The 24601-nt window shown below is 39.1% G+C and overlaps 1 protein-coding gene across 3 annotated transcripts in view; it reads right to left on the bottom strand.

Annotated features, from left to right (window-relative positions):
- Positions 1-24173, bottom strand: part of LOC130906075 (sodium channel protein type 2 subunit alpha-like) — a 41247-nt gene extending 17074 nt beyond the window's left edge. The window contains exons 1-17 of one of the 3 annotated variants that reach the window (XM_057819994.1): positions 23742-24173; positions 18762-19078; positions 16447-16564; positions 15982-16072; positions 15300-15428; positions 14935-15026; positions 11725-12015; positions 11320-11383; positions 7420-7561; positions 7119-7325; positions 5954-6232; positions 5316-5636; positions 3809-3923; positions 3380-3618; positions 3121-3294; positions 911-1270; positions 206-736 (exon numbers count right to left, since the gene is read on the bottom strand). In XM_057819994.1, the coding sequence (XP_057675977.1) occupies positions 206-736; positions 911-1270; positions 3121-3294; positions 3380-3618; positions 3809-3923; positions 5316-5636; positions 5954-6232; positions 7119-7325; positions 7420-7561; positions 11320-11383; positions 11725-12015; positions 14935-15026; positions 15300-15428; positions 15982-16072; positions 16447-16564; positions 18762-19028 (3420 nt within the window). In that variant the 5' untranslated portion in view covers positions 19029-19078; positions 23742-24173. Of the gene's footprint in view, positions 1-205; positions 737-910; positions 1271-3120; positions 3295-3379; positions 3619-3808; positions 3924-5315; positions 5637-5953; positions 6233-7118; positions 7326-7419; positions 7562-11319; positions 11384-11724; positions 12016-14646; positions 14739-14934; positions 15027-15299; positions 15429-15981; positions 16073-16446; positions 16565-18761; positions 19079-23741 lie in introns of those variants that run through there. The other 2 variants (XM_057819985.1, XM_057820004.1) reach the window with 2 other exon arrangements.
- Between the last annotated feature and the right edge of the window lie 428 nt (positions 24174-24601).

Here is a 24601-nt window from a genome sequence, read left to right as displayed (position 1 = left end):
CCACATGACACGACTTCAAACCAACCTACAAACGAGTCAAAAATATCTTGGGCAAGAACAGGGATTGGTACCCTGTTCAAAAGGGCTGATGAATTATAAAGTACTTCGTTACCATTACTCCAAACAGGGGGAATGATTGAACAATGTGCTTCAATTAATTCAAATCAAAACATCAAGAAACAGAAAGACATCAGTCTAATCTTACCTCTTTGCTGCCCTCTACATCTGAGGAATCGCTGCTTAAATCCTCTGTGTTGAGGTTCTCGAAGTCTGACTCACCCACAGCAATAGGCACTGTGACTGTCAGGCTCGGGTTGTGAATAAATGACATGTAGGGACATTCATCTATAGGGTACTTTTCAGTGCTATCCCCGTCGACCATCCCCCCGGCGACAAGGCCTCCACCTGGGCGTCCGTTGCCCTCAGGTGTCATGTACATTCCGCTAGGGTCCTTGGTCATTTCCACTGTTGTGTGATTAGTGATAAAGTTGCCTTTGCCATTGCTATGCAGTTCTTCCAGGGGTTTGCTCTCTTCATGCATACTAGATCCTTTCCCAGTTCCACCAAAGAAAAGGCTCTGGAGGAATTGTCGGACAGAAGATTTTAAAAAGGCAATGCCGCGCTGGATACGGCCCACAGCAATTTGCAAGTTATTCATTTCGCTGTCATCGTCAGTTGCCGCCAAGTTATCAGCGCTGAAAGAGCTCAGAAGCAGTGCCAAGAACAGGTTCAGAACCTACAAAGAAAGAAACAAATGTGACATAAGACTGAAAACAACTGATAAAAAGAACTAAACAAATGTGACAAAAGACTGTTAACAACTGATAACGTCAGGAAATGTACAGATTGTTGAGATATTGAATTTTGATTTTCCACTGCATTACATGCCATAATATGAAAATCTTTTTACCACCAAGTTTCCGATGACCATCACCATCATGAAGACAATCAGACACATTGTCGGTCCTGCTACCTCCATGCAGTCCCACATAGTCTCGATCCACTCTCCACACAGCACCCGGAATACAATGAGGAAGGAGTGGAAGAAATCATGCATGTGCCAACGTGGTAGTTGACACCCTCCATCGTTTATCGTACAGAAGAACTCCTTGTAACTCTTGCCAAAAAGCTGCATTCCCACCACAGCGAAGATGAACACGATGATAGCGAGCACCAGGGTTAAGTTCCCAAGGGCCCCCACTGAGTTACCGATGATCTTGATCAGCATATTCAGAGTTGGCCAGGATTTTGCCAGTTTGAATACCCTCAGCTGTTGGAAAATCAATGGCAAATAAAATAGAGATTAGTGCTGCAACGATTAATCGATTGAGTCGATTATAAAAAAAACTTCTAATCAAATTTTCCTGCTTTGAGGATTCGTTTAATTAGAGTGGCGTTGAAATGCTTTGTTTTGAAAGTGTTGCATTTAGCTTTATTGATTTGGGTGGCTACACGGCCCTCTAGTGGCAACAGTGACTATGACATAACTCATTTAAAGGGAACCTTGGACTAGTAGGCTCTAATTAGGCACAATTGTTCTCTTTTACTAAAATACGTTATTAGAAACACATATATCACTGCCATTTATTCAAAAATATATAATATGTAATACATGTTTTGGCCTACGGAGGGCGCCATGTCTTTTGACGCACAAGGCACGCTGGCAGTGATGATGTGGTTGGGCTGGACTGGGAGAATAGCTGTGCTAGCTAGCAAGCGAAGCTAGTATGATAACTGCCATGATTTTGTCACATTCTGCTGCTAGACAGATTGTTTTGTCACAGAGCTGTGGGATGAGTTCTCAACGTCTTACCTGCATCCAATTCCAGCTTATGAGCATTGTTTTTAAACCAATCCTAGGTGGCTTGCCGAGATATTGACTTGTTACCATTTGACAATTTGTATGTCTCTTTGTTTCTAGTTGCATAATTGCCTTGTTTTTTTTTCATGTGTCTGCCTCTCTCTGTGGTTTCCCTCATTTTTTTTATTTTATTTTTTTTATCCCGACCTGCTGTCACAGACCATTTTTGTGTCTCCCTTTTTCTCGTTGTCTGCTTGCTGTCTGAAGTGAGCCGCGTTTTCTAATTCCGTGGTCAAGCCGGCCGCACTTTCTTTTCAGTTGTTTCTCTTTCAGGTTTTACCGCACAGACAGAAAATGCGTGTGCTATAACATCACGTGGAAATACAGTCCTGTGGTACATGCGCTCTCTATCGCACGGCCAACATTGGTTTGAATCCCACTGGGGACCTTCATTTAATTGTTTTTGCTGCTCATTTTGTGAAATATCGACAGTGCTGTCCTCCTGCTCATTACTTTTCTGCTTGGTTTCAAATTTGAAGGGCAGAACCGACGACATGTTTATGTAGCTAACAAGTGACACTGTGGAAGACGGCAGCACTGCCCAGTGACATCACCACCCAAAGTGCATTACGTCGTCAACAAGAATGGCGACCTACTATTTTAACAAATTTTTCAAATTTTATAAAAACGAAAACATCAAGAGGGGTTTGAATATGAAATTATTATAAGTCATACTAACATTTAGTATCTTTTAAGAACTACAAGTCTCTCTGTCCGTGGTTCCCTTTAACATGGCTGAATCCAGCTGCTCCCTGTTAAGACCAACATAAGTTTTTGTTTGCGCTAATATGTTTTTTTTTATGCATTCTTAATTTAGTCTACAGGTATCTTTAGCAGAATATGTGTTTGAACGATTTGTTAAGGGCACTGTAAAATTTTTTTTTTTTTTCGCATTTTATAACATTTAGGCTAGTGGACTTTTTCTATGCAAGTTAGCCAATTGTTTTGTTGTACTTACAGTAGATCCTCATTTATTTCATAATTATTTTTTTTAATACCGTTTGGGTTTTTTAATTTAGTTTTAAATGCATTTATTGTTCTTTTGAAATGAAAGTGCAATTCTACATAGTTTGAAGAAACGCTCTGGAATTTTATTTTGTATTTGCATTTAATGTTTTGTAAGTGAAAGTGAAATGAAAGTGCAGGTTGAGATATTTATCGATTACTTAAATAATGGATAGCTGTAGCCCTAGTAGGGATTATACTCTGCATTTGGATAGTGCAGATGCGTTGGTAGTTTTTGTCACTTTGTCCCGTACCAGTCGAAAGGACCTGAGCACAGACAGGCCCTCTACATTGGACAAACCCAGCTCCATCAGACTTAGACTGACAATAATGCCGTCAAAAATGTTCCAGCCTTCCTGGAAGTAATAGTAAGGATCGAGGGCGATGACCTTGAGGCACATCTCTGCTGTGAAAATGCCAGTGAATACCTATTTGAAGAACAAGGTTAAAACCATTGTATACATGAATAGACGTCTCAAGTGGGTGAATGGTTGTGCAAATGTTACAAGGTACCTGGTTTCCGACAGAAAGGACATTGTTGAAATCTTTCGTCATTGGATAATGCTCCATGGCCATAAAAAGCGTGTTGAGGACAATGCAAATAGTGATAGTCAGATCCACAAATGGGTCCATGACAACCATGCTGACAAACTCTTTTATTTTAAGCCAGGCAGGGCAGCAATCCCAGATCAAACAAGTGTTGGCAAATCGATACCAGCAGGGGGGGAATTTCTGTCTCGACTCTTCAAGCTCTAAAAGGGGCATAAAAATGAAGTAAAGATCATATTGCAAAGATGAACAATATAAAACAAGTGCTGTTCATATCAATTGATTTTTGATTGATTATAATAAAGCCAATTGACAAATATTTAACATAATGTAAGGAGTAACGAAAAGTTTCGGTATTGGCCCACAACCTAATTGAAATCTTAGGTTTCTGACCTTCCATGGTGTTGGTGAGGATGCTGGCCACACTCATGGCTCTTTGCCTGCCCCCTGGTTCATCTAAATAATCAATCGAGTGTTGCTTTCTCACTTCAGTGTCTGTTGTGGTACCCTAGGGAAAATGCATAACCCAAGGTATTGATGAAATATTTGACCAAAGGCTCATGAGAAAACTACAATTTATAGAGGCATTCAAGACTTGCCAATCATCCCAAAAGTAGTGTCCTAGCAAGACCGCAGTATTACAATGCTGTGAGTACTATAGAATAGGTCTCAGTTTCAAAGTTTGGTGACCCCTGCCTCTAACAAACTACAGCCAAGCTGCCATATAGTAGTTTTAGAGATAAGGAGGTGGTGGGGCATATTTCTGGCTGTCTTATTGTACTGTCCTGAATTTCAACCATACACATGGGAACTGAGGCGTGCAGAATCTGTTTTGATTCAAATGAAGGGCTAGGCACTCTTGAAATGACAAATGTATCATTTTGAATTATCGGAGGATTAGAACAGATCCGACTGCTTTACATTAGGGTCCCAGAAATATTTGACTCTTTCAGTGCCATCGACAGGTGTAGATGTCTAATCAAGCTCTTTTCATTCTTCTGCTATTAATTTAAATAAGTTTATCACTAGTAGAAGTACAATCAATTTGAACTAGGAGGGCTGACAGAATGAACCTTCGTTTATTCGCTACCAACACTTTACATGGAATGGACGTATCTCACCATCAAAAGCAGCCAATCACCAACTCTTAAATCATAGGTTCTTTTTCTTTTGCCACACCAGCCAAGCCTGGTGACAATGCACTGAAGTTGAGGTTCTGTACTTAGATGTACATGCAAAATATGAATGCACCATCTTTACAGAGAATGAGAGTCCCACTGAAATTGGCAGCGAATGGAATGTTTCACACCCACAACAGCCCTCTTTCAAATGAGCTGACCTGTCCGTGTCTGCCAAACTATCAACATCCGGTTTAGGATACCTCCTCGCACCACATCGTACCGCATTTGTTCTAGTTCTGCATTTAGCACAAGAATAGAGCTCAGAATATTTGAAATTGCAAGAAATGTAGCATTTAAAAAATTCTGCGCACCAATTTCAAGTAAATACCAACACATTCTTGGGAGTTCAATAAAGCTTTTCTTGAATTAACCACAGAGTTGTGACTACAATTCGTCACATAGTAAACATACTGTATGTGGAAGTCATTAGTAAATCTCAGTTTCTCACAAAAACAAAACAAATAGCAAATTATCACACATTATATTGAAAGTGGTAAATTTCAGATGTAAACAGGGTTAGAAATAGGGTTGAGTCATGTGGTTTAAGTCATCTATACCAAGTAAGTCAAGTCAGTCCATACGTTTTAACTAAACAAGTCGCAAATTCAACTGGCATCTGGTCATGAGACCTGAGTTGCCCACTTCCTTCAAGTAATTAAGTTACAATTAATAACAGATGACAGTCACATAACTGAGTCGTGTCACAACATGAGACCTACCGGAGAGTTAGTTACAGATGTTCCTCCAACCAGTGAAACAACGCCATTGCAATCCACCGCGCAATGCATCTTGCCGTTGGCAGGAAGCATCACACGAGGTACCCTGAGGCTCGTCTGGCTGATGGCGCTGCAACGACGCTCCAGGCGACGGGGTAAAAAGAGTGAGCCCCGGCGGCTGTCGCTCTCCTCGAAGGTACTGTGCTCGTCGTCCGCAAAATCGTTTTCAGAGCCCATGTCGCGAGCTCGTCCACGGAAGCTGAAGAGGCTGCCCTGGCTGTTCCTCCGTGGTGAGAAGAGTGATCCTCGTATACTGAGCAGAGACTGTAACAGAGTATTTTTGAGCTCTTAAACCCATTCCTTGCAATTGACGGTGATAGATGCCTAATCTATTTTACTTCAGATGCCTGGCGATTAATTATCATCTTTCAATGCCGTTAACGGGGATAGACGTCCAATCCATTTTCAGTCTAAATGAATTGGACTCCTATCGCCATCAATGAATGAGTTAACATAGCTGTATGGGTCAACAACGATTTGTATTTTTAATAAATATACAGTAAGCTGCACTTTCCATTGAGAACTCTTTTCTCATAGCGCGATTTACAAGTGAAAGTCAATCATGTTTGAGGAAGTTATACCTGATTGGGTGAGGAGCATCTTTTCTCATAGGACAATCTGTTCGCATCCATGGAGAAGTGGAAGGATCTGTTGATGCTGTCCACAGTTACAGATTTATGGAACCTGTTGCATGAACCCCTCTCCTCCTCCTCTTCCTCCCTCTGTTTCCTTTTTTTCCGCCTATTGCGTCGCTCTTTTGCACTTTTTGAGCTGAGCTTGGATGTCACAGAGGAGGACTCAGAGGTGGGGCCCCCCCTCTGGCTGTACTCGCCGCACTCCGTGGCTGCTGCCGCGGCAACCTGTTAGCCAATCGGAAAACAAAACACAGTTGTCATGGCAACCAGATGGCAGGCTGAAAGGCTGTGTGAGAATAAGTATGGAAGAGACAGCCTGGCAGCTCAAAGCTGTCATAACACCACGAAGTACACTGGTATTTTTCAGTCAAAGTTACATTTTTAACTTAACTTGAGTAAAATGTCTGACTTATTTCTCTTTGCTTTCAACATTGAATTCAATTTTTGGATTTCATTTTTTTGGGGGTGTGGGGGTGGCATTTGGAAAACAAGGTTATAATCAAAATAAAAAGATAATAATAAGAAAAAAACACATACAAAAAACATGTTTTGTTTGTGCAGAACATTTTTAAAAAGTACAATTCAGAACATAATATACAATAAAATTGACTTTTTTTTTCAAATAATGGATTTCTCTTATAATGGCTTCTCCTTTTTTTTTTTTTTTTTTATAATTCTCATTAGAATTAGATGAAAATGAAAACGGTGGACGGGGACCTAACCTGACTGCTAATAGCAAAAATCTACTAATAATTACAAGTGCCATGGGAAAAATGTAGTCCGAAATCACAAATAGACAGAGGATTGGGTAAAAAAAAATGCAAGCGTGGGGTCAAAACTAAAAATAAAATAACTAAGGGTGGCCTTAACACTACAAGAGCATTGGGCTAATTAACAACTCTTCTGTCTAATTTGGGTCCAATTGTTTGGTAAGATTCTCTTTTTGTGTAAGCTTTCAAAAGGCCGATCTGAACACTTATGATTTGCTAAGAGAGCAGTTGTGACCGAAATCAGATTTCCAACAATAAATATATCCTGAAGTTTCCCCTTGTGAAGTGCGACACATCTCAATATATGACATGACGTATATAGATAGTAAAAGTGCTCTTGCCTGTGCTTCCTCCTGCTGCCTCTTGAGCTGTTCCATCATGGCCTGGAACTCTTCCTCTTTCTGTTGGGCCTCCTCTATGGTGGCCTGGTTTTGCTCATCATAAGCCATGGCCACAACAGCCAAAATCAAATTCACAAGGTAAAAGGAACCCAGAAAGATCACCAAAACGAAGAAGATCATGTAGGGCTTCCCTGCAGCACGTAAAGTCTAAAAGATCCAAGATTAGAATTATGACAATAACCCAAATGTTATTATAATGATAAATAAGCAGGAATACAACAGTATGACAGGGAAAACAAACCTGCTGATAGAGGTTCTCCCAGTAGTCCTGGGTCATAAGTCGGAATAGAGACAGGAAAGCCCAACTGAAGGTGTCAAAACTTGTGTAGCCGAAGTCTGGGTTACGGCCCGCTTTGATACAAACAAAGCCTTCCGGACAAACCCTGTAACACAATGACGGTGATAAATTCTGTCTAAAATCAATGTCTTTGGTCGAAGATTGCGAGTTTAGATCCGATGTATTTACAAACCGATGTCTCATATGTTTTGGGAAAAGTAAAATCCATTTTTGGAAGGCATGAAATTCACTTGTCGTTAATCTCAGCCAGAGGTGGGTGGTAACACGTTATTTTGACTCGGTTACACTTACTTGAGTAACTTTTTGAGAGAAATGTACTTGTAAGAGTAGTTTTACTTAGCCATACTTTTTACTTTTACTTGAGTAGATTTGTGAAGACTAAAAGGCTAGTCTTACGCCGCTACTTTGGGCTACACTAGTCGTTACATTTTTCCTCTTTGTTTTTGGCCATAGACGCCAACAGTTGCGCTACCAGTTTTACCAATGAGCCGTCGCACCAACAATCACATGACTCCATTATGCTAATCAGACTCAACCTTGCCGTTCTTTAATGTGGTTATGTAGTAGGTTATAGTCTTCTTCTTCTTCAAAGTACAGGTAGTCCCCGGATTATGAATGAAGTCTGTTCTTACACTGGCGACCTCAACCGAATTTTCAGCGTAAATCAGAATGAACCCTTTAAGTACCTCTAAATACCCCCTAAATCTCAAAATAACGATCTAAAAACATGTATTATACATTATATTAATAAAATTAAGTAAAAATAAGATACCTTGAGGTACGTTGTTTTAAATGCCGTTATATTCAATGACTATTTGGGCTTACTCGCGAGTGAGTCGCCATGCTGGGAGAAAAGGGCGCTGTAGAAAGAGTAGGGAGGCGAGCGAGGGGGGCCAGCGTCGCCTCTCTCAACGCTAGCCTGCCGTCTGAACTCAAAAAGGCAGATCAGGACTCATAAGAGGAGTCTACGCAGGGAGGAGAAGCAGCAGGAGCAGCAGCACCACGAGAACAAGGAAGCAGCAGATCTCCCGGCCAAAAGGAACTGCAGGACGGGAGGATCCTGACATGAAGAATGGCAACTGACAACTCGGTACTGTTTACGCGACAAAAAAAACAAAAAACAAAAAAAAAACAATGGAGACAAAATTGCGGACGAGACCCAACGTCGTAAAGTCAAAATTACGCAAGTCGGGCACGTCGTAACCCAGGGACTACCTGTATAATAATAACAGTTAGTATACATAACATTGTGCTGAGAAAAAAAAAATACAGTAGCTAAAAAAAAACAAAAAAACATCGTAAGCAGTTACTCACAATGTAACTCATTACTTGAGTATTTTTTCACCAAATACTATTTTACTTGTACTTGAGTCCATTTTTTGGATGAATACTTTTACTCGAATAATATTATTTTGAAGTAAGGCTACTCTTACTTGAGTAAAATTTTGGGCTACTCTACCCACTTCTGATCTTCGTCATGTGTGTTCTGACTGTTATGCAATAAACATGTTCCAAGATGACTGGTCAATTCTGAATAGTATCAAAACCACTGCACACCTGTGCAAACACATTATCTCTGTTGCTTATTTCTCTCCCGCATGTGAAAATATTTCATTTTTATTTTCAATTATGCTGTACAGTTTATCAGTCTTGGTCTCTTTTGGGGAGAGGGGGTCAAAATGTCTCAGGGACCAATTGTATATGAACGCTAAGCAAACCACTAAACAATGTTATAGTCCTGGATTTTTCATTATATTTTATTTAGTTTTGCAATTTTTCTCTTCTTCAGTTAGTCTGAATTAAAACAATGGGGAATGAAACAATTATTAAGACAATTCTTCTTAATAAAAATGTCAAAAGAATGGCTCATCTGCGTGTATGTAGTGGTGATACTGTCACTGCAATCTAGTTTAAGTCATTGCGTCTAGTTTTTGGCCAATGGTGGGAGTTCAAGTACTTTACTGTTCCAAAATTCCAATTTAAACCTTGATCTATATTCGTTTCATTAACACAACAGATAACTATTAAATGGTGTCAGTGTTTATTAGGGGTGCAACGGTTCAGTTAGCCCACGGTTCGGTTTGAACCTCAGATTTGGGATCTCGGTTTTGGGATCACGGTTTCGGTTCGGTTTTGGTTTGCTTTTTGCATTTTTGTTTTTTTTTTTAAACTGCCTTTATTTTGCTTTTAAGAAAATGAAATAAACACTTAAAATGTAAACATGTTTGACTGTTAAAATGCCTCTTAGCTCTTTGGCTAGTTTATGACTACTGAAATACACACACAGTAGTAAAAAAGTTACCTGGCAAAGTAACTGGTGTTACCTTTCATGTTTTGTTTTGTTTTTTCTTTCAAAAAAAGAAAAAAACAAAAAACAAAAACACAGTAACCTTTGCTATGTTTGGAGGTCATTTAATGTTCTGAATCAACCGTTAAAGTTGATAAAAATTGCTCCTGTTTTTGCATTAGTTCCCTTCTGTTTACTTTTGACATTTGAAAATTTTACAACTGTTTCATCATTTAGAGATAGACTCAAGTCAAGATTTTGCCGATTTAGGAGTATTTTAGATAAAAAGTTACTTAGGTTCACTAGGAAGGTTCACTACCTTTCTGAGAAGTTTACTGCCCTAAAATGGCGGCTGTTTACAAACGCTACCGAGTCTGTCATTTCGCATGTAGTTCTATATGCATGAGATGTCTAGGCGTAGGTTGTAGGCTGTCGGCTACAGTCAGGAAATATTGGAGCCACCTAGCCTAGCATCGCGTTTGCTACAGCGTCACAAAAAACACTCTTCCCTCTCCGTGCCTCTGACTTTTCTCGCATCATTCAACCAACGTATTAACGAACGGAGGAAAAAAAACGTGATGCACGAAAAACGTACAGAATTTGAACGTAACGGACGGCGTACACATTTAAAAATCAGTGCTCACTTGTACAAATTACGCCGAGACCGTACAACTTGACAAGTATGAATTATAGTGGACCGTCACAGTTAGGTAGTAGCACTCTGTAGCATGGGACGTCCAACTATCAGTGGTCACGGCGAAACTATGTGCTTTAGCGAAGTCATCTTCGATGGCTTTGCGTGCCTTTTCATAAATGTCGGGCAATACGTTGTTGGAGAAATATGTCCGCGAGGGAACAATGCAACGCGGGTCAAGCGTTGCAAATAAATTAAAGAAGCCCGCCGTGTGTTTTCACTGGTGTCAGCTCCGGGTTGTCCTGCTCTGAGAAAGTGATATCTGTGGGTGATGCCGGCTGAGGTGCTGGAGTCATGTTATAAGTGTTGCCATTAGCATAGGGAACAAACGCTGAGCAATGCTTGCAAATTTTTTTTTTTTTTTTTCAATATTTTCTCTCCCTCCTATTTTCTCTTCCACCGCATTGTAGTCCACGGGGAAACCGAAATGTTGCCACACCGCAGATTTGAAAGAAGCCAGTGCTTCCTCAAAATTCGGTCTCTCCACTCCTCCGCTCGCCATAGCTTTTTGTTTTCTTTCTTGTTTCACTTTCACTTCACTCGTAAGCAAGAGAGGGCGTTACTCGGCTTCGATTACACAGGTGCTTGACAGCGATTGGACATTTACTTGCGGCGGGGCGGGAATTTCTCCACAGCTGTGCTTCACGTCACACACAGAGCTCGACCAGTACATTCCACAAGCGTTTGGAATAAATTAATTGCAAAACCGAAAAGGCGCGGTTCATAACGGTGTATTGAACCGTACAGGGCGAACCGTACGGTTCGACTTTGAAACGCAAACCGTTGCACTCCTAGTGTTTATATAGAAATAAATTAAATGGTCAAGAAAATAAATATGAAACATAAATCTATCAACGCTTACCCAGCCCCACTGCCATTTCCACAGAGCAGAGCATCCCTACCACCAGGGAGGAAATAGTAATTACCTAAAAGAGAAGACAGCATAAATGTTACAGTTGCTTTTCCAATGGGATTTTACACACCGGGTTCCAAAGAAGTTGGAATTTATTATTATATTATTTTTTTATTCTCATTTATAATGTAGACTATTTGGTCTGGTTCAGTTTAATACATTTTTAACTTTCATTTAGTGAAATATCGACTCATATCAACATCGACATTCGGGGGAAAAAATTTAGATATCAAATTTAGACCATAACACCCAATTTACATATGACCATCACACATACAGTAGCTTGTATCAAATTTAGCATCAGTCTAATTTGCACCCAGTTAACAAGCATCTGGCCCGCTTTAAAAGGCTTACTGTCATTGCTGATGTACTCAGTCCAGTTGAATGCCCTCCCTGTGTTGTTAGGGAACATGTCGCTGACTTCTGCTAGGCTGCTGTTGAGAAGAAACATGTCGGTGGCAATGGATTCGCTGTTGTTGGTGTTGTTGCCAGGGATTGGCAAGCGCACACATTTCTGCCTTAGATTGCCCATGAAGAGTTGCAGGCCAATGAGAGCAAAGACGCTGAGGCAGAATACTGTCAGGATCATCACATCCGACAGCTTTTTGACTGACTGGATCAAAGCACCAACGATAGTCTTCAAACCTGAGCGTGGCACAAGGTAAGGGAAAATTAAGAGGAATTAGGATTATGACCTATCAGAAACTATTTTAATGACAAAAGCTTCTCCAATGAAAAGTAGTCAAATTTAGGTATCTAAATGAAATACTGTACTGGACTTTCAGATAAGCAAGATGATCACAATCACCATTCATCATGGAGAAACAGAATCTACAAAAAGTGATAGTGACGTGTGATTGACTTTTTAAAATGCATTTTGCATCAGACTCCAAAACAAAACAAAAAAAGCTTGCTCGGTTCCAAAGGGAACCCATTATTGCAAAGCATTAAGAAAACTCCGGAAAGTGGTCTGTGCCAAAATGAAAATTGAAAACATAATTTTAACTGTTTAACCTGAATAAAACCCACACAAGCATAGGGAGAACATGCATTTTCCAGATCGATAGGCTTCGGCTGATTGAACCTCTAACCTCAAAACAGTGAGGCAGACATGTTTTTTTGGTTAATTTATTTCATGATCATTCCAAATGGCTGGTTCAGTTTCTATTCATTTCATTATTCAGAATTTTGGACTTAAAAGTGATGGTATTAAAAGCCCAATGGAATGTATCACAATAAATAAATTTGTTGAGAGCGCCTATCAAAAAAAGTTGGACAACAACTGAGCTGTAACTCAAGCCATACCTGAAACAAATATGAATTTCCCACAGCGAGTAGGCAGATTCAGCTCATCTAATGGTATGAGAAGCTGTGAAGCATTACACTCATTTATTGTATCCAAATGTATCCAAATCTATGAGATGGTATTTAAAGTGAGCTTCATCTTGTATTTGTTGTAGTAGTTTTTTAGTAGTCGTTGTTTTTATAATATTTGAAATAAAGTATATGTAGAGGCAAGTTAGGTTCATTTAAAGACGTTGAATTGTTCAGAATCATTAAAAAGATACATCTTTCACAGTACAGTGGTACCTCTACATCCAAAGTTAATTCGTTCCAGGCCCGTGTTTGTAAGTCGAAATAGTCGTATGTTGAGCAGGATTTTCCCATAAGAATACATTATAATTTCATTAATTCGTTCCACAGCTGGAAAACCTACACTAAATCCTTAATAAATACTGCTGGTACTATTACAAATGGCAATTACACATATCAAAAAAAAAAATTATAAATAAAAACCAGAATAATGAAATAATAATCATAATAATCCCTGTAATAACGTAACGAATCGGGTTCTAACGTGGCGGATGTGTTTTGCGTAATTTACCTGAATGCACCGCATCGCTAACGTGACAGAACGAGGGAGCGGTGCGGTTGAAATTTTACTTTCTCTTTTAATGTTTTGTTGAGAACACTGTCAACTGCATGGACAATAGGTGTGTTGTGTTGCTCAAATTCTGAAATAAATGATAAAAACCTGACGAAGCTAGCGATTTCTTTGGCGATATTACCACAATAATAACTGTCACCTTAACTTCGATCGTAGATTGTAGACATTCTACGGCCATATTGTTGAGCAAGTTCACGGCTGCGCACCCCACGCTCATATTTTTCTATCATTATCTTGATTTCAATGGTCAGCGTCACATTTTTCCTTGTTTCACAACCTGCACTAACCTTCTTGGAACCTGTGTTGATTTCACTCACAAGAAAAACCGCCCTGCGTCTCTCTACGGCGCTGCCATGTCGTCGTATTTCAAGCATGTCGTCAGATGTAGAAACAAACGGTGAGTCAAAATTTTATGTCGGATGTCAAAAAGATCGTGTGTTGAAGAGATCGTATGTCAAGGTACCTCTGTACATTGAATTGAGTCATACTGTATTTTTAAATTATCATTGTAGTTTGGCTGAACATATCTTTAATATTCCATTTTACCATATGAACACCATCTTTAATATTTAAATCATCGTTGTAGTTTGGCTGAACATATTTTTAATATTCCATTTTACTATATGAACATCGCCTTTAAAAAAATGAAAAAAATAAATCAACATCGCCTTTAAAAAATGAAAAAAAGTAAAACAACATAACAAAAACAAAACTAAGGATAGTACATAAATAATTCATATTCCGTAAGGACAGCGAAGTTTCCTCCCACAGTTGAAACCATACTTAGTATAGAAATACAGTCAGTATGATTGAATACTTAATGTCGAGGGTTTTTTTTTTCTTAGCGCTATGCAGTGGTATGATGTGGATATTATTTGAATGTAACTCCATCAATTTTTCCTCCTGATTTGTGCAATGAAAAGTGCTTTGAAAAACTACTCACTAGATCCCAAACAACAAAACATGCCACAAACACAAACGCACATGAATTGCCACCAGCAAATCTTCCTTTGCAATGTGTCATGCGTAAAGGAGGGAAAAAAAAGCACAACAAATCCACAGGTGGCTCCCAAGGCAAGAATAGGTTTCAAAGAAAGCGTTCTGCCTTTCTATGTGTCTAAAAGCTAGGAATCCTTTCAATCTATGCAGATTGAATCCAGATTCCAGCTTTTTTTTTTTTTTTTTGAAGGCAACATGAGGGATGGCAAAACGGCGCTGTCAAGCTTTACTACAGTGAAGATGAGCTCGGAAGTGATTACATGTTGCCCAAAACGCCACTTAGCAGTGAGCATTTGATTGGCCTTGTTTAGCCTTGATGGTGTGCTCACCTGGGATGACTGATATAGTTTTCAGGGCCCGCAGAACCCTGAAGGTTCGCAGCGCTGATACATTGCCCAGGTCCACAAACTCTGTGACATATCTGTAAGGGAGGAGGTAGCGAGGCAGGGGTGGGGGGGTTCGGGGTGTTGCGAGGTGTTTTGGGGATGCGCACGTTCACGCACACACGGCACAGACATTCACACGCATGACATGAGAAAACAAAAGGGGAGGGGTCGTGGAAAAGGGAAGGAGCAGCAAATGGTCACACACAGAAGGATAAACTAGGGCAGCCTTACCTGGTATGACTGAGATAGTTTTCAAAGCTCTCAATACTCTGAATGTGCGCAGAGCTGAAACATTGCCTAGGTTTATAAACTCGGTTATATACCTGCAGAATTAAATGCACAGTTATCACACAGCATCACCCAAGCATGAGCACAAATGTACACATTTGAGAAAATTCAAGACACAGCTGTTAAATTGGTAACATTATTTTTGTGCGATGCTTCGTGACACTTTGCTTTGAACATGCTTGATGTTCCAGCTGATTCTTTAATTTATTCTAGCCATAGAAATTTGGATTCGTGAACTCGTTCCATATTGATCCCATCAATTATTAAGTGATTAGCGATAAAAGTCTCAAGTGTGCCAAAATACTTACGCCATGAGGATGACGCTAAAGTCCAGCCAGTTCCAAGGGTCACGCAGAAAACTAAACTTGCCCACGCAGAAGCCTCTGGCCAGGATCTTTATGAGTGACTCAAAAGTGTAAATCCCTGTGAATGTGTATCTGGCAAATAGCAATGACAAATTGTGTGTTACAATAAGACAAATTGCAAATTTGTCCAGCCGCCATGTTATGCTTATGTTGTTTGTGTTTAATCATGTTTTAAGGTCGTCTGCTTAAGCTTTTGTTACCATGACAACCAGGGACAGAGAGAGACAGTAACGCAAAGGCAAGGGTTAATGCTACACCAGAGTGTGAAGAAAAACAAGTGAGTGCTGGTACCTCTGCAGCTCTAGTTTGACCTGCTACTGCCTCTGTGCAGTACAGCAAACAGACTCTAGCCGTCATCTTTCCTCTCATTGGCTGCCATTGACAGCAATAGATGTCCAATCCAATTGAGTTAGGAGAAAAAGATCATTCATCAATGGCAGTCAATGAGTTAATAATGGACGATCTCCATCCAGCCGAGCTCCGAAGTTATGGCCAGAGAAACTATGTGTGGGCGTGGTGTTATGTAAATTAATATTTAATAAATACAGTATGTTTAAAATTGTTGCATTTATGAGAAGAAGGAACCAATGACTACTGTACATGTGACAGAGAATAATGAACTTACTCTACATTCTTGGCCCATTCTGGAGGGTTACTTAGGGTCATAAAAGCACAGTTGGTTAGGATGGTGAACATGATCAACACGCTGAACATCGTTGATACACAAAGGTCAAGGAACACAATGGAATATCAACATTCAGAATGCATACACAGTAAACTCAAAAATACATCCAACCCAGATGCAGTGTCTAAGTATTTCCGTGCTTCTTTAAGAAAGCTGTTTAACTTGTTTTCATTGTGGGGCACATCAGTATTAAGGTTGCTTTCAGTGGGTTGGTTTTCACCGAAAATATTCTGTATAAATGTATGGTCTCCTTACCACTTGCATTTATTGCATAGTTTAGATAAAATTCTGCAAGGTCTGAGCCAGTTACAACATGTCGTTTTGGTATACAGTACATCCAAGTCTCATTTTGTCTGATTAACACTTTATGTAGCTCTATGTACAGTACTCTTTAAAAAGGATATGAGTGGACTAAAACTCGAATCGCTATTCTCCTAAGCGGGTTGAAGGGGCTTAAGATGTACAAGGCAGGAGTGGCGTTGAAACGGAAGATTGCCTTCCCACGATTCAATACTATGAAAGTCTGAAAAGGAAAAAAAAAAAAGAGTGAATACATTAACATATTCTAGTTTATACAGTGCATTATTAAGAACAAATGTTAATGTGTGGGCAATCACACTAAACAGTTTTCTAGGCCTGATTTATTAGTTTTATTAATGCAAAAACGGGTACAAACTTGATTGCAAACTGAAGTGGACCTACTAACCAGGCACTCCTAGAATTTGTGTACTGTGCTCAGCAACATGTTTGTTTGTTTGCCTCTGCCAATAAGACTTCAAAATCCATTACCCCAAATAGACATGTGCCGATTACCGGTTTCAATGTATACCATGGTATGAAAACATCAAGGTTTCAAAACCGCAAAATTTTCTGTCATACCGTTCTGAAGGTATTAGCTATTTTTATGTTCCAAAAATGCATGGAGAAATCCCTCGCTTGCAGCTGCAAGGCTCAACCCTCCCCAACCGGTTGTTGTCCAGTGTCAGTGAGTCAGCTGTTCTACACGATGGCTGGGGGAGGTGAAAATGTTTTTCCCCCATCGAAGGAAACGAAAACGCTGGTGTGGGAATACTTCGGCTACAGAAAAGTGACAGACGGCTGCGGCTTAGACGCAGAGGGCCAACAGACATGTAAAACATGATTGCGGAGGGTGGCTGCTGAGGAGGCAAAACTTCCAATATGATTACGCTTTTATACAAAATTAAAGGTTAGTAAACCCTGTCATGAACGTTTCTCACCAGCTACGAGAGTTAACTCCAGCGTGTTTAGTGTGTCTAGCAGCGGTAACACTCTGGCAACTATCTGTGTTGAAAAAGAGAGTGTGTGTATAATGTAAACATGATACAAGTCATACACACGTGCTTTTTATGGAAAATAATTCAATTATTTCTGTTCTGATGGTAGTGATGTTGAGCTGTGGGTTAAGGCTCACCTAGAGGACTGCATTTATTTTAATTTTATTTAGAATATTTTTTAATGTACTTTTTTATTTATTTTAACTTAAAAATTATACTTATGTCCAATTTGCTAATGTTTTAAGAAAAAAAAATCATGTTCAATGGAAAAAAGTTTTTTTTCTAACCCAGATATCTCAAATTGACACACTTTAGAGATGTAATTGCAATACTGTGATACCCTGAAACCGGGATATTAAGGTTATCATACCATCAGAATATCATACCGGCACATGCCTAATGGCAAACTTCCTTTTGACCTTTTGTATTAGAGCGCCATAAATCAAAAGGCCTCTTTTGAATAAGGCAGACTGCAACAGCAGTACAGCAGTTGCAAAGAGTGCACACAATCTATTAGAGCAACGGAACAATGCAATTTAGTATCAACTACTCATCAAACAATGTCACAGACACAGACATGTTCAAATGCTGCATTTTACCACTACAAAATGCATTTCCTTTGCATGTCACTTGCTGTTCATTTTGAGTCGCTTTCTGTTGTTATTGGGGCATTTCTGGACCACCTCCTTTAGTGTTTTTTTTTTTCTTTTGTGGGTCCACCAGTGGAGATTTTGTTTTGTGTGGATACGAGTTTACAATCTATACGAGTAAATGGAAAATGTTTTTTGTTGGGTTTTTTTGGGGGGGGGTGTCTTTGTTTCTTAAGCAGGTGTTGAATGTGTGAAATGAATAGGGCCAAAGAAAGTGAATGGGGATGTTTTTGTGAAATTTTGGTGGAATTGTGTGTTTTTGAGGGGGAAAAATATAATACAAAATTGGTTCACCTTTATTCTGATTTTTGATAGATGAATGTTGTGAATTAGATTTTTAAAAAATGTTAGATTAGATACATTTAGATTTTTTTTTTTAGTTTTTGGCATATCAGTTTAGGACAAACCGACTGTGAGCGTATATCAAAAGGTGGCCTGTGTCAAGTACTTTTTTGGAACATTTTGGAGGTGGAACGTTAAAAATTGGCCAAAGTGTGTAGGCTGTGCAACATGCTGAAAAAATGGGTGAAGTTTAGTGTAGTATTTTTTTGTGTTGGATTTCCACAATCATTTTCAGAAAAAATAAATGTATGCAGATAGGAAGACGTCTGAAAATGTTAATCTAAAAAAAATCTAGTTATTGTCTAGTCACAAAAAGAGGTGTCAGTTATCTTAGTAACGAAAACGGTTACTAGTTTACTAAATGTAGCTTATGCTTTTATCCGCTGATCAGAAACTGTCTGCTCTGAACTTTTTGGGATTGATTCAAACAGACCTTCTGGTTGCTGTAAAAGCTGTCCAAATCCTCCAAGGGAGTGGACACCAAACTTGGAGGGATGTCACCATAGATGAAGGGAAGTGATTTTCCTGCCTCCAAGTCACTGTTAGGTTTGGGTCCATTTTCATCATCACAGTCGCTGCGACGCTCTGCCCGCGGTCTCCGGGCCTCTTCTTCGGCAATGCGCCTCTCAATGGCGGCCAGAGACTCCGGGACAAAGGGGCGGAAGCTGTCAGGACCAGGCGGTACCAGCAACTGGGCCATTTTGTCATCCTGCTCCTTTAAATCGAGAGTGGCTCAGTTGGATTAGGGAGCTGCGGTACAAAGGGAAATGAAGGGATATTACTTGGGTTGTGTCTTATTAAGTCTGTAGTTCAACAGCGTGTTTTTAAGATATATTGCACAATTTCTAGAGAATTTTAGTGGTATTACAAACAGTAGCTTTCCGAAAACTCTGGTGAGACATTATCAACGGATTATCTCTAAACTGAATGCGCCTCATGGGATACTGCACAAAATTTCAAAACTCATGTTTTCTTGCCTATCAGCTTTTAAACTAGATCAATCACCAGAAAAGTGGCAACGGCAAAGCTACCGCATCATTCACTGCTCAACTTGCAGGGGCAATTAGTCCCAGTGGCCTTGTTGTGACGTTTTAACCAGTAAAATAATGAGTCTTCCATTGTTTACTCTTCTGGCATCACAAAACAACTCCGCCGTTTAGTCTAACATACTACATGCCCACAGTATGTTTAGTTATACAACTGTAAATGTCGCGGCCAATTGCTGAAAATTTCTTCTCTGTTGCAGCTTTGTTGTTAGTAGAAGAATGCGCATCAGCTTGTTTGATAAATTGATTTACAAATACTGAATTTAATTCAGTTGGGTTCTCACAGACTCAAAGAACATGCAAAAGTATACTTGTGGTCATTAAGATTATACCGGAACAGCGATTCCCTAAGATTTTAACTGTGAGATATAATAGAGTATGCCCAAGGAAATGATCCTATTTCACGTAAGTGGTCTGGGAGGTATTATGAATTGACTACTTATAATATATTATATACAGTATACTTGTTGTATGTTATTTGTACAGTATATCTATGCCAGGGACGTATTGTGATGTGTGGAACAATGAAATACTGCTCCCCTTTAAGCATATTGCAAAATGTACAGCACCATAAGCTGTATAACCACCTGTTGCCATTCATATAACAAAAGAACACCTTGAACTAAACCGGTTCAAAAATCACACTGAATAAACTTCTAGGTAAAGTGAGGCAACATTATTTCATTTAGCACCTACATTTTGTGAAACTTTTCTCATATGGGGTGTTTTGAGATTTATCTAAAATAAAATGAGCAAGTCCTTTTTTTCTCTTGTCTGATTGATTGCAGTGCTGTTGTTAATCCTGGAGCACTGCCAGGAACTAAGGTGAATGTATCTTCAACATTAAGAGCTCAGCAGCAGCGTATTAAAGCAGTTGCTGCTGGATTTTGATAAGTCTAGTTGAGCACTGACTACATTAGGTTACGTTTTTTGAATGGCAAAGGTACCTCACAGTGATGCTAAAAGAGTGTTCTGAACAAGAAGAACAATCCTTGTGTCACTGTCGCAAAAGATGATTCTAAAAAGTGTCCATAATGATCCCATATCACTTACAATTTCCCTGAGGATCAAGTCGCTTTCTATTCTTTTGCTTAATATTAAATGTCCATGAATATCATATCCATCGTTGATAAATGGTCATTCTATGATAAAAATCTGGATTTAGTCTTTTCTTCAATTTTTAATTTCTATATGAAATTAAGGATTTGAAAATGGTAAATGAATGTCCAAATGTTCTTTTCTATGACATTGACATTTATAATTCAAATGGTCGGCGGGGTAAAGAGGCGTGTTGCTCGTGTGACTACTGATTCGTTGGTCCCCATTGCGTATTTAGCGCCCCCCCCCCTTCGGCTATACTGTATATATTTTTTGATGACATTACAAATTTCATTATGTAGATATACAGTATGTAACCATGCATGTGCCAAAACAACCATCACTTCAGAAACTAGAGTGACTTATAGTAAATAGTTAAATAATGTAAGTAGAGTATTATTATTTACAAATAAAATGAACATTTTAATGATTACAGATTCCTGTAAAGGTCCAATGACGTATGCTATGCTTGTTCTGGTTATAGAACAGGGTGATAAAGTTCCCAGGTTTGATCAAAGAAAGGTTAAGATGCCTTTTGGTGACACGTCATCCCTATAGTTGGCGTTCTGGCACATTATGATTTACAAATTAAGCACTGGTTATCTCCCAATATCAAAATTGCTATAAAATGGCTAGCAAAAAAGTAGTAGATAGGATTTTCATATGTTGTTAGGGCAGAATCCTTTCACTTCCTCTGCATTTTTTTTCGTTATGAGTTAAAAATATATTCAAGTGTTTATAGATCATATTTTCTTGGGCATTTATAGTTGCAAGGATAAATATAATATAGGAGATTATAAAGACTAAGACTGAAATATTTATTGATTTTACATTGAAATCGTGAATTTAGACATTAGCTATTGTGCTAAGAAATCTGCTAACTCCTGCCTCTTTAAGTGGGAAATAATTGCTTTTTACATTTTAATAATACATTCAGAAAAAATACTTGCTATAAAATTATCACAATACATCATATAAATTCATCCATGATGTGAAATTTATGCCATATCGCTCAACTTTCAGTCTCTGTCTGATGCAGTTAGTCAATGACCAAATATACACAGTATATTTACATGCAGTTTACAGCTACTTTAGGTTTAGGGCAAGATGTACAACACGCTTGGCAAAAAATATATTTGTACATATAAGATAATAACCTAAAATATCATTTGGATACAAATGGCAGTTACTAGTGAGTGAACTTGAAAGCAAGGGTGTAGGTTTGGGCTCAACATTGGTAGGGACGATATAACAGCATAACATGCATGTACACTTTTTGCAGGGGACGGGACGTGAATAAGACCAAACAGATTGGGTAAAAGGGAGTTAGGGCAACATTTCTTATGAATATGAACCGAATTAATTGATAGGCTAACTGATCATTGCAAAATAAATCTGTATTGCGTTATACCAGTGCTTCTCAATTATTTTCTGTTACGCCCCTCATAGGAAGATACTATGCGCTCATGTGCTGGTCCTAATGGGAAACGCAGTCTTCAAAAAACTACCGCTTTTGTCCACCAGTGTCGCTAAAACCGACGAAAACTGAAAAGCTACCAAGTTCTTTAAGACCACATAAACAAAACAAAAATGAAAATTGAGTAGAAGTGGGTAAACCTCGGTTCACTACATGTCTCACAGTTTAATTAACGTTGCAGCAGAAAATACGTACAAAAGTGGAGGACACTTCTCTCTCAGCAGCTCGAGTTTTGCAGGTTATCAAAATCACACAGTTTAATGTTAAGCAAACTCTGATACAGGTTGTAGCAAAATTTGTGGTGTGTTCCCCACATTCATAATATTGACATCTTTTTACATTTCTTACAGTGGCTGCCGCTGGCTGGGAAAAAAAAAACTTCTAATAGCCCTTCTCTTTAAAGGGGGCGGTTGAGGCGGCATGTTGGCAACATGTATTTCCATCGGGTCAGTCCGTGTGTGTGTGTGTGTGTGGGGGTCAAATCATCAGCAAGTCAAACATGAGTTTGAGGGGGGGAAATGGACTAGCACATTCAGCAAGTGAAAAGTGGGTAAATATAAGTCTGAAAATAATTCACTTAATAATGGTAGGGTCACTTGTATCCTTACAACATATGGGAAGGCAATATAAACTACCTATATAACTGAACTCATTATAAAATGCAAATAGGGTTGCTTAAAAGTTGGTGGGGACAATTTGAGCATCCTGAAAAGTTGGTAGTGTTATGTCCCTACCGTCCCCATGCAAATCTACGCCCTTGCTTGAAAGAGCCACATAACATTCGCGTGTCCTTGCATTATTGGTCAGAATTTACAATGTTTTGATGGGATTATGTTATCCCATGTCACGTTACTAAAGTTTAATTAGATTTTAATTAGATTTTTTTTCTAAAACCATACAACCCTTAAAAAACTACATCAGGGACTGACCATCCCCAGCATTTATCCATAACGACAAGTCTTTGTCACATTAAACCTTTTTTCTTTTCAACTATGCAATAAAAACAACTGAGGCTTTGCAACCAGCAATTTGTGGAAAATAGATTCAAAGCCAGGCCCAGACACCGCATGGCTGTCTTTGAATACACTAAATGACTAAAATGACACCCATGTAAACCACAGTGGTCTCTAACGCATTAATAATTCAGAGCAATCCCTAGAATATACAGAAATTCCATCCAGAAACAATCCGAGTGGCAAATATGACAATTCTGTTTGCGAAGATGCTCTTGCGAGTGAATTTCTGAAAAAAGTCTGGGCGTGTCCTTGCCAGATGTGTCTATTTACACGAGAAGGGAGCGGCCCCTTGTCTGAAAAAAGACAAATACCTTTCATATGCTATGAATGGCAATCTAGAAGCACATTAAAATGGTAATCTCCCAACGGTAATTTAGCCTGACGAAATGGTGGCTGTCAGGTTGAAATGTTATTTTTCGTCCATTTTGTGTCCAATATCATCCCTTTTCAACACCCCTCCAAAAAGGAGGCGAAATGACTGACTCATAGTTGTACGCATTCATTTGAAAATATTATGCATTGATTTTCGTGTGCGTGACGTTTGTTCGACTTTGAGACCGAACAAGCGCACAATTTTTAAACACACAACTGGTTTGATGCAGATTTAGTTTCCTGAAATTCTGGAAATATCTGAAATACATTCAATTTACATGGTTGGCACCTCCTGTAACAGAGTGAACTTGTTATTTACACCTAGCTTCTATAAATCAATATTTTCCTAGAGTGTCAAATCGGATTTGTCACACGTCAAGATGAAGAATATAATGGAGACTCACCATCATTGCGACGTTCCGCAGGTGGCCCTTCTAATGTAAAATCCCATCTCATTTTCGCTTTTTCTTAAAACCGCATTGGTAGAGAGGACGTATGCGACAGATGATAAAAGACATCTCGAAATCCTGTCCCCCAAACAGAACCGAATGTTTGTGTAGGGAGCACACGTGTCTAATGAGGCCCTGTTCGTCGATGTTTGCCGCTTCCTGTTGGGTCTGCTTGGGCACAATGGAAGCGCAATGGTGGCATTAGACGAACCCTTCGAGAACGTCAACAGGCACCAGCGAGGAGGAGGACAAGTCCACCTGCTGTCAGCTGGAGGAAAAGCGCATTGGCCGTCTTGTCCTCAGGTGTTTTTCTGCAATATTCTACTAATTTTGTTGATTGAAATGCATTTTCTAATCCATCTAAATATGATAAAGTGGTATCATGTGTATAATCATGGAGAGCATCTAAGTCTCCTTTCATTGCCTTAGGAAACGTTGCCACCTGTTGGCTCGCTCCTTATATTGCGTCAGCTCCTGTGGAAAAGTACGTCGCATGCTCACCATCATCCACAATGTTCACTTGCCACATTCTCGGTACATCCTTAACCCTTTATAGGGCAAGTGACTATTTATGGTCATTTAACACTCTCAGGGACAGTTATCACTCAGGTGGACAGCTATTCAAAAGTTGACACTTCAGACCTTTAACCCTGCAAGTAACTATTTTTGGTCATTGGAAAAAACAACAATTATACAGTATACTGTATATTATCATATCATTATTGTATTTGTGATATATTTTTGATAGTCACAAATACATGTTTAAAGTAAAACAACGTAATTCAAAATTCAATGAATACAACTAAAATGAATAA

The sequence above is a fragment of the Corythoichthys intestinalis genome, chromosome 2 (assembly GCF_030265065.1).
Source record: "Corythoichthys intestinalis isolate RoL2023-P3 chromosome 2, ASM3026506v1, whole genome shotgun sequence".
Classification (NCBI taxonomy): Eukaryota; Metazoa; Chordata; class Actinopteri; order Syngnathiformes; family Syngnathidae; genus Corythoichthys; species Corythoichthys intestinalis.
The sequence above is the reverse complement of the archived record's forward strand: the minus strand, read 5'-3'. Positions and strand labels throughout refer to the sequence as shown.